The sequence below is a fragment of the Canis aureus genome, chromosome 6 (assembly GCF_053574225.1).
Source record: "Canis aureus isolate CA01 chromosome 6, VMU_Caureus_v.1.0, whole genome shotgun sequence".
Classification (NCBI taxonomy): Eukaryota; Metazoa; Chordata; class Mammalia; order Carnivora; family Canidae; genus Canis; species Canis aureus.
The window spans coordinates 51,129,905-51,141,115 of record NC_135616.1 but is presented as its reverse complement, the minus strand read 5'-3'; the positions used below and the strand labels follow the sequence as shown (position 1 = coordinate 51,141,115).

Below are 11,211 nucleotides of genomic sequence, written 5' to 3'. Positions count from 1 at the left end.
AAATAGATCTTAAATTGCCATTGTCACAATTGTCACTTGTCACATTGTCACAATTGTCACTTGCAAGCTGGAACCTAAGACTGATGAATATAGCTTTTATCTGACAAACACTGACCAAAATCATGAATATCATCAAAAGGAGGTACAGTTAGAACAGAGACAGAACATAAATTATATATTATCTTTCCCAATACATAATGAATAGACTATTCTTGATAATAAATATTTATTAATTAAAGCATCTAAATGACTATGAAAAATAAAAATACAAGAAAATAAGTTGACTCATGCAACACTTTTATAAAAAGTGAATATAATCTAATTAGTCCAGGAGTTTATAAAGGGAAATAAGCTGGTTGGCTAATGAGGTGCCAGAAGGCCTCTATGTAGTCAGGGTTACAGCTGTATTGGTGGACAGTTGGGCTCCTGTAGGCTTGGTCTGTTTCATGTTTCTTCTGGTAGACTTGTCCACACTCTCTACTGCTTTTTTCACCCAGTCAGCTTGTGGATCAGCACAGAATTTAAAGCCACGTCTGGTAATAAATCTGCAATGCAAGGAAAAGATAGAGTTAGTCATATCCTCACAGCCTTGGAATCAGGAGTTAAGATTAAACCAGATTTAAGAGATTTTGTGCAGAAATTATTCTCAAAACCTTGACACTCAAAACCTTGACCTTTTCCTGCAATCTGTTTTAACACAAAACAGAAATATTTCCAGGTCATATCCAGCTCTTTTGTTCATCATAATTTTCAAATTCCTTTTTCCACCCAAGCTACCAAATGTTGTTACTACGCTGGACATTTGAGGTCACCTCATTCAATTATTACATGTATCTTCCTTTTCACAACTAAACACACTTATCTTGTTTTCTGGACAAAGGTGATTTCTTTAATTTCTTTGGGTAAAATTGCAATTATGTGTTGGGAAGAGCTGCTATTCTGAAAATGAGATCCTGGAAAGAGAATGGTATTATATTGGCTAGTTTTTGCACATTTCCTTGAGATATGGTAACTGATAAAACATGGCACTCTACTTTAGCACACCATCAAGAAAGGGAAGGGAAGGGAAGGGAAGGGAAGGGAAGGGAAGGGAAGGGAAGGGAAGGGAAGGAAAGGGAAGGGAAGGGAAAAGGCATTTGATATTGCTGAGTGGAAGGGAAGCAGGGAAGCATCCCACACAAGTGTGGTTATATGATCAAATCCTAAGCCAAACCAGCCACCTCTACACCTAACCCTCAGAACTGAGCACAATATTCATCTGGTTCCCAGTCAAATTCTGCTTCTAAACTAAATCAGAAAGAAGAATGATATTCTTTATTTGACTGTCAGATTTTTTTTCAATAATTGGTATTTAGTGCTACATAAACACCTGGTTAATATGAAAAAACAAAGGGGCTATTGGTTCTCTTGAGGTCTTTCTCCATGCCAGTTTCCTGAGGAGGGCAGTATTTCTATATAGAATGTCCCATCAAGCCCAGCTTTGGGGGAGACAAACTCACATTACTGCTCTCATGGAGCCCTCCTTGATGGTGTAGGTCTTGATGCTTTTAACTGGCAGTCTCTTGGTCGTCAGACTCATACAGATGCTCCTTTCTAGGACTTCACTCCCCACACCTGGAGGGGAAGATCAAGCAGACAAAGATAAATTATCATTTCAAATAGTATGAATGCTACAGTGCTATAAATAAAATAACAAAGAGTGATGTAATAAAGAGTAACTTGAGAAAGGCAACATTAAATGTGGGAAGAGGCCCATGTGTTATTTTAAATGTTAAAGTGTGAGATACATAAAGGATGTAGTTCATAAACTCTTCATCCGCAATAGAAATCCTCCTTAAGGGGGATTTCTAAACTTCAGTTCAGAGAGCAATCTTGCATTGGAGAAGGGGAAATAACTTGGGAGAGTTAATAATATTAAGGTTTGGTAGAATTTAATCAAGGTTTCTAAGTGCTGATTTTTTCCTAAGGTAAAATGACTGTTATTTGCTTCCCAAGGAAATATTCAGCTAAAAAAGCATCTAAAGTAACAGGTGACGATGATCAAGTTTGATCTTCGGTGTTGCTGATATCAGAAGGCTTTTTTTTTTTTTTAACATGAAACTAAATATAAGGTGCTTGTCAGCTAGCTATGCTCCTCTTCATCCCTCCTTCTTTCCAGCACTCCCAGTATCCGGTCCACACATTCTTTATCCCCATCTTTGCCAATTTTTGTTTAATGCTCAACTGTCTTGAGCCCAGTAAAAAAGATTGTTTCTTGTATTTCTCTCACTACTTAGGAAACAATATTTTTCTCTGAGAAATACCTAACATGGATTCCCAAGACCCAAAGAATCCTACTAGACTCTAAATTCCCAAACCTTCTTATTCTCAGCAGTGTGATCAGTGAAGAAACTTTTGCCTTTGTGGCAGAGCTGAGTCAGAGCAGAGATTGCTTTGCCTGCAGTTGTACATGGAGGCTAAGCCCCAGTGGGGCTCACAGAGGTCATTCAAGGAGGAAGCTTGAGAAGTGACCCAAGTGTCTTCAGTTTTCCTCTGTCTCCAAAAGAGGGTCACTGCCCCCACCCATACCTGGGTCTCCACCAAGCAACGGACCTATTGTCTCAGCAAAATGCCAGACACATGGCAATATTTACCCTAATTTATTAGCCTTAAAGTTGTTGGTTTCATCAATATTTATTTTGCCCACAATTTCAGGGAATTCCAGACCTTGCCACCTCTATTCATGGACACCCTTAGAGATTCCATGGTCAGATTCAGATATCCTATTCTACATAGTAAGGCTACAAATTAGGAGGCTGAAAGGAGAGTTAACTGAAACATTAATTATACTTGAAAGATATTCTCTCTTATTGCCAGAGCCACAAGGAGAAGTAAATTTCAATCGGGGGGGGAAATGATTTTTTAAGAAAATATGTATAGAACAGTCAGCTGAGGCTCAGTATAGCCAAGTCTCATCTGGGTATATCTTGCAGGTTTATCTGAATGTGTATAAGGCATTGATCTATTAGTTAGCACTTAACATATGGTCTCTTATAAATTAAAGAAATGTATCATTAATGGAAACAATATTCAAAGCAGTAATAATAGACTCTCCCATATAGCTGAAGGCAATATTGATTTCCCAGGTAGGAAGGTATGAGCTCCCAATCATTTTTTTTAAATACAAATTATTGGGACGCCTGGGTGGCTCAGCGGTTGGGCATCTGCCTTCAGCCCAGGGCATGATCCTGGAGACCTGGGATCGAGTTCCGCATTGGGCTCCCTGCGTGGAGCCTGCTTCTCTCTGTCTCTCATGAATAAATAAATAAAATCTTTTTTAAAAGAAATTATTGGTTTGCTTCAGAACATATAGCCTCCAACTCATTCTCACATTGTGTCTAAACTTTCAAAAATTTTGAGAATTTATCAAGATCAATATTAAATAGGCAAAAGCTACAAAGGCACATATAATCATCACCACCATTTCACAGGTAACATTAATCAAGAAATTACTACTAGTGAGCAAATCTGATAAGTATTCCTAAATTGTTGAGATTTTTTTCATTTTAACCCCAAGTAAGAGTATATTATATTCAACTTATAAATAACTGTTGGTGCAGAGAGGTTAAGAAATTTACTCCAAATCACACAATTATGAAAAGTAGGAGCCCAGATTTTAGGCAAGTTCTGTCTTCAAAATCCATTAAGTCCTCTAAAATCAAAATTATCATTCCCATTTTGCACATGGGAAATCTGAGGCTTATCCTGGGGAAGGAAAGCAGTTCACTCCAGTCAAAACCTGAGTCAAACACCAAATGGGCCCACCTGCCTGCATCTCTGTTCTTCTCTCATAAAGAACCTTTCAACTTACCTTCCACGATGAATTCAGTGAGAAAGCAGATCCCAAACAGGGCCAGGAGGAGAGATCTCATGGTTGAGGTCCGGCTTAGCTGTTCAGGGAGAGTGAGGAACAGCTGCTCTTAGAAGCCTCTTTATTACTCCAGTGGTCAGCGCACTTCCTGTGGTAAGAGGGGGCTTTCAGGGTGGGTGTGGAATAGTGGAAAGACTGTGTAGTACAGATGCTTTTTTCTTTAAGAAAAAGTTCCTTTGCCCCCGCTCATACTAACCCCACATCTTGTGGCCTTTACCCCTGCTCCTGTGGTTAATGTGTTAATGAAACCAAATGTGTGCATTAAAGGAACAAGGTTGTCTCATCTCCTGCTACCAGACTAAATTCAAATCTTCCACTGAAGACTCGAAGTCAAAGGCCACAATACCACGGCCCAGCATAGGAGCAGTGTAAGAAAATGAGGTGCAATGGTCACTGTGGTTCTGTTCCCCTACCTATCTCATGTCACATCCACTGTGACGTGAGGCTTCCACCACCATGGCTCATGAGCCCCTGATGCCATCCAGAGCAACTGCTTAGGTGGGCAAAGGGATGCTACTACCACTCTGAGCTTCTCAGCTTTCTTTTTCTTCTCATTTCTCTCCTCTACCCTCATTCAAATCACTCCCATTTCTTTATACACACACACACACACACACACACACACACACACACACACACACACAACCATACCCAAGAAACAGTTAAATAAGAGTGTTTGGATCATGTCTATATGCATATGTTTGCTTTATTGAAACTTAGTATATACCTTTTAAAAACCTTTGGAAGGGTACCTGGGCAGCTCAGGTCATGATCCTGGGGTTCTGGAATCAAGCCCTGCATTAAGCCCTGCATCAGGCATCCTTCTCCCTCTGACCCTTGCCCCCCATTTGTGCTCCTATTCTCTCTTTCTTTTGCTCTCTTTCTCTCTCAAATGAATGAATAAAAAAATATTTTAAAAAGTAAAATAAAATAAAAAGCTTTTGAAGATTTCCTGACATGAAGTTTATTTTTTTAAATGAGAGAAAGAGAAAATTATCTATAATCATATCATTCTGACAGTTTTCATTCTTAAATGTTTTCTTCCAGTAGATCTCTATTGGTAGACATATGTTTGCACACTCGTGACAATCATAAATACTGTTTTAGCATCGGTGTAAATATCTTCCCAGGGTTCTTCATAGGCTTTGTGTTTCTCATCTGAGTAAACAAATGCACACACACCTTAACCATTCCCTCATAACATTGTTATATAGATCATATATGTAAGGTAAGTTTTCATTAACATATACTGAATCATTTCCCCTCGATAGCCAGAAGTGGATCACTTGGCAAAATCATTTGACCATCTTTTAGTTCTTGCTACATGTTACTGAGAGGAAGAATGTAGCTTCTACTTGCAATCTTCTAGCAGGATTTGATTGTATCAGTTGTACCTCCTGGCATTCAATTTGTTATTGTTTTGTCTGGTTTTGTTTTACATAAGTATCTATAAAATGTATTTATTCATTATGTGTTTGCACAAGCAACTAAAAAGTTTGCCACTGCTCTTAGGTATATGAGAATAATATTCTTATTTAACATATAAATAGCTAAAAGATTTTGCCACTGCTATAGAGGACACAGAAATAAACTCCTATATTTCCATGAAAATTAAGGCTAACCTCTAAGAGATTTTTTTATTAATGGCGTTTAATATTCCAGCCAGATGTCACTCTAGACCTCAGAGTGGCTTTTTAGTTATCTCTAACTGGCTATACCATCCATCAGTCCTTAACATCTGAACACAACTTGCCACTCAAAATGCTTTTCCTTCTATTACTCTCTGACATGGAGAATATGCAGTTTTCTAACCAATTTCCAAATACAGAACCTGGGGTCATCTTAGACTCATTGCTATCTGCTCGTATGTCATCTTCAACCAAACTACATTAAGTATACCTTCCAAGTAGCTCTTTAATAGGCCTGCTCCTCTCTTTCCACACTGTTCTAGGCAGGCCCTCATCATCCCTTGCTAGACAACTGCAGTAGACCAAGTGGTTTACCAGTGTTGGCTCTCCTCCCTTTCCAATCCATTCTCCACAATATTGCTAGAGTAATTATTCTACTGCATTATTCTAATCATGTCATTTCCCTACTGAGAAACTCTTTGCTAATTTCCATTGTCCACAGATTTTATTTCAAATTTCTTATTGTCCTATACAAGGTTGTTCAAGATCTAACACTTCTTTTCCTTTTAGACTCTCTTTCTATCCCTGACACATGCTCCCAACCCCTCTGCCTCAACAAACATGTGCCCAACCAAATATATCATCTTCCCTTATATACCCCACATATGGCTTCCTTTAGCTAGAATGTCTGTCTCAGCTTTCTACTTATCAACTGCTCCCCTTCCTATAAGTTTTCCTGAATTCTCTAGATAAAATTAAGTTGTGCCATCCTCTGTGCTCCCTTGAAGTTCTGTGTCCATGACTGTTCTATCACTAATCTTATTTTATTGCCCTACTCAATTATATTTCTGCATTTCCCACTAGATGTCAGTCTCCTTGAGAGTAGGGAACTTGATTTAGTCTTCACTGGGTCCCTGGCATTAGCAGAATAAAATAGTTTTCGAATAAATGAATTCGTTTTAAAAGACCAAAATTAGGGTGATATACATTAAGTGAAGGATGACTACCTAAGAACACAAAGCCAGGAATTGTGATGTGTGGTTTTCTCTATGTTTTTAGTCAAATGACAATTTGACCAATGGTTGAATATTTATTTAGCACATCGAAATGGAATTTCCTAAAATCTAGAATGAATTATTCACTTCCAGTTTTTCAAGACATAACTAGAGTCTCTGATGGAGAAGAATTAAGTAACAAGAAAGTAGAAACCTAGCACAAAATAGTCTTAATCAGCTAATATGTGGACATTGAGTAACAACAACCAGTATTGCAAAAGGCAGGGTTTCTTTATTTTTTATAACTGAAAAATAGACCTTTCTATACATACAGCACATTTTCTCTATCCATTCATCCATCAAAAGACACTTAGGTTGTTTTCATGTCTTAGCTATTGAGAATAATACTTCAATGAACATGAGGTACAGATATCTCTTCAAAATAGTGACTTCATTTCCTTTGGAAAATGAAATACTGTCTTTTTGTTAATAGCCTTTCTAACAAGTGTAAGAGGATACTTCATTGTGATTTTGATTTTCATTTCCCATCATTATTAGTGCATGAGCTATTTGTATGTCTTTGGAAAAGTGTCTAGTCAGCTTACTTTTAATTAGATTATTATTATTATTATTATTATTATTATTATTGCTAATGAGTGGGTTGTATGAGTTCCTTATTTTTTATATTAACTCCTTATCAGATAGATAGCTTACAAATATTTTCTCCCATTCTGTAGGCTGCCTTTTCATTTTGTTGATTGTTTCTTTTATTATGCAGAAGTTTTTAGTTTGACATAGTCCCACTTATTTACTTTTTATTTTGTTGCTTATGCTTTTGGTGTCGTATCCAAAAAAATCATTGTCAAACCAGTGTCAAGAAACTTTTTTCCAATGTTTTATTCTAGGAGTTTTATGATTCTAGGAATTACATTTAAATGTTAAATCCATTCAGAGTGAAATTTTGTAAGTGGTTTAAGATAGAGGTCCAATTCCATTCTTTTACATGTGAATATCCAACAAATAAATATCCAATTTATTGAAGAGACTATCCTTTCCACAATGAGTAATCTAGGATCACTTGTCAAATACTAATTGACTGCATAAGTATGGGTTTGTTTCTGCGCTCTTGATTCTGTTCCATTGGACTATATGTCTAGTTTTATGCCAATACCATACAGTTTTGATTACTTTAGCATTGTACTATAGGTTGAAGTTGGGAAAGGTGATTCCTCCAATTTTGTTCTTCTTTCTCAGGATTGCTTTGGTTATTAAGAATCTTTACTTATCCCACATGAATTTTAGGATTGTTTTTTCTATTTCTGTGAAAAATGCCATTGGAATTTTGATAGAGATTGTACTGAATCTATCAATGGCTTTGGATAGTATGGGCATTTTAACAACAATAATTCTTCCAATCCATGAGCACAGAATATCTTTCCATTTATCTTTGTATTTCTCAATTTCTTTCATCAATATCTTATAATTTTCAGTGAACAGACCTTTCACCTCTTTGGTCAAATTTATTCCTAAGTATTTATCAGTTTTGATGCTATTTGAGTGATATTGTTCTCTTAACTTCTTTTTTCAGATATTTCATTGTTAGTGTTTAGAAACACAACTAATTTCTGTATGTTGATTTTTTACCCTGCAAGTTTACTAAATTTGTTAGTTGTCACAGTTTTTTGACAGAGTCCTTTGCTTTTCCTGTATATAAAATCAAATAATCTGAAAACAGACAATTTTACTCTTCGTTTCCAATTTAGATGTCTTTTATATCTTTTTCTTGCTTAATTGTTCTGGCTAGTATGTCTAACACTACGTTGGATAAAAGTAGCAAGAATAGACACCCTAGTCTTATACCTTATCTTAGAAGAAAAGCTTGTCACTTTTCACTATATGGTATGATGTTGGCTGTGGGCTCATCATTAATGACCTTGTTATGTTGAGGTATATTCCTTCTACACCCAGTATGTTGAATTTTTAATCATGAAATGATGTTGAATTTTGTCAAATGCTTTTTCTGTATCTTTTGAGATAATCATATGAATTTTATCTTTCACTCTATTAATGTGATTTACAACATCTATTGACTTGCATATGCTGAACTACTCTTGCATCCCAGGGATAATTCTTACTTGATCATGATATATGATCCTTTGATGCACTGTTGAATTCAGTTTGCCAATATTTTGTTGATAATTTTTTGTGTCTATATTCATCAGGGATATTAGCCTATAGTCTTCTTGTACTGTCCTTATCTGGCATTGGTATTAGGATACTGCTGGCCTTATAAAGTGAATTTGGAGTATTCCCACCTTCTCAACTTTTGGAAGAGTTTGAGGACTGGTGTTAATTTTTTTTTTTTTAATGTTTAGTAGAATTCACCAGTGAAACCTTCTGATCTTAGGCTTTTCTTTGTTGGAAGGTTTTAATTACCAATTAAATCTCCTTACTCATTATTAGTCTGTTCACACTTTCTGTTTCTTTGAGGTTCAGTCTTGGTAGGCTACATGTTTCTAGGAATTTATCCATTTCTTCTGGATCAGCCCATTTTTCGGCATATAATTTCACATTAGTCTCTTATGATCTTTGTATTTCTGTAATAGCAGTTGTTATGTCCCCCTTTTATTTCTGATTCTATTTGAGTCTTCTTTCTTTTTTTTCCTAGTTATTCTAGCTATAGGTTTGTCAGTTTTTGTTTACCTTTACAAAAAACATCTCAAGTTCACTGATATTTTCTGATGTTTTTCTGGTCTCTATTTCATTTATTCCTACTCTGATCTTTATTATTCCCTTCATTTTGCTAACTTTGAACTTAGTTTGTTCTTTTTTTTTTTTCCACATTCCCTGAGGTGTGTAAAGTTAGGTCGCTTGACATCTTTTTCCCCCCTAATGTGTTTACCATTATAAGCTTCCCTCTTAGAACTGCTTATGTTGCATCTCTTAAGTTTTGTGATTCCATCTTCAAACTGTTTGAAGATATTTTTAATTTGCCTTTTGATTTCTTTTTTGACCCATTGTTTGTTCAGAACTTTGTTACTCAATTTCCATATATTTGTAAATATTCCAGTTTTCCTCCTGTTACTAATTTCTAGTCTCATACTATTGTGGTCAGAAGAGATACTTGGTATGATTTCAGTCTTCCTTAATGTGCAAAGACTTGTTTTGTCTCCTATCATATGATCTAGCCTAAAGAATGGTCTGCATGTGCTTGAGAGGAACATGTATTCTGCTTTTGTTGGATAAAATGATCTGTATATATCTCTTAGTTCCATTTGGACCAAAAGGTAGTTCAAGTCCGATGTTTCCTTATTGATTTTCTGTCTCAATAATCTATCCATTGTTTGAAGTCGAGTACTGAAGTTCTCTGCTATTACTGCTCTTTCTCCCTGCAGATCTCTTAGTATTATTTAACATACTTGGTGCTCCAATGTATATTAATCACTTAATTCTATTGTAAAGGTTAAAGGACAAAAGCATTAAAAATAAATATATTATCATAATTTATTAATAGACACACAATATAAAAAAGAGGCAAATTGTGATATAGAAACATAAAATATGGGTTGGGTATTAAAAGAGTTTTAACATCCAATTGAAGTTAACTTGTTATCAATTTACAATACATTGTTACATCTGTAAGATGTTTTATGCAAGTCTCATGGTAACCACAAAGCTAAAATCTACATTAGACACACAAAAGATAAAGAGATAAGAATTAAAAAAAAAAAAAAAAAAAAAAAAAAAAGAGATAAGAATTAAGGCAGCCTGGGTGGCTCAGTGGTTTAGCGCTGTCTTCAGCCCAGGGTGTGATCCTGGAGACCCAGGATAAAGTCCCATATCAGGCTCCTTGCAGGGAGCCTGCTTCTCCCTCTGTCTGTGTCTCTGTGTGTGTGTGTGTGTGTGTCTTCCATGAATAAATAAATAAAATCTTAAAAAAAAAAGGGAGAGATGAGAATTAAAGAATACCATTACAGAAAATAATTAAGTCACAAAGAAATACAGAAAGAGGGGTGCCTGAGTAGTTCAATAAGTTAAGTGTCTGACTCTTGATCTTAGCTCAGGTCTTGATCTCAAGGTCATGAGTTCAAGCCCCACATGGGTTCCATGCTGGATATGGAGCCTACTTTTAAAAAAGAGAAAGAAATGAAAAGAAAAAGAATTACAGAAAGATAAGAAGAAAGAAACAAGAGAACCACAAAACAACCAGGAAAAGAAAGTTGGCATTAGTAAGTCCTTACTCATCAATAATTTCTTTAAATGTAAATGGATTAAATTCTCAAATCAAAATGTGTAGGATGATTGAATGGATTAAAAAAAAAAACCAACTATGTGGTGCTTCACCTCAGCTTTAAGAATACATATCAGCTCAGAGTAAAGGAATGAAAGAAGATATTCCATGCAACTGGAAACCAAAAGAGGGCAGAGGTAACTTTATGTGGATAAAATAGACTCTAACTGTAAGAAGAGGCAAAGAATGTCATTATATAATGACAAAGGGGTCAATTCATCAAAAAGATATAAAATTATAAATATATATGTACCCAGGGGTGCCTGGGTGGCTCAGTCATTAAGGATCTGCCTTCAGCTCAGATCATGATCTCAGGGTCCTGGGATTGAGCCCCATGTCACCTCCTTGCTCAATGAGGAGTCTGCTTCTCCCTCTACCTCTCCCTGC

General features: G+C 36.0%; 1 protein-coding gene across 1 annotated transcript in view; it reads right to left on the bottom strand.

The window, feature by feature from the left end:
* Window positions 1-207: 207 nt before the first annotated feature.
* XCL2 (X-C motif chemokine ligand 2) overlaps window positions 208-11,211 on the bottom strand; it is a 179,550-nt gene continuing 168,546 nt past the window's right edge. Inside the window, exons 5-7 of the mRNA XM_077901569.1 lie at window positions 3,851-3,929; window positions 1,500-1,614; window positions 208-545 (exon numbers count right to left, since the gene is read on the bottom strand). Coding sequence (XP_077757695.1) covers window positions 383-545; window positions 1,500-1,614; window positions 3,851-3,929 — 357 coding nt within the window. The 3' untranslated portion in view covers window positions 208-382. The remainder of the gene's footprint in view (window positions 546-1,499; window positions 1,615-3,850; window positions 3,930-11,211) is intronic.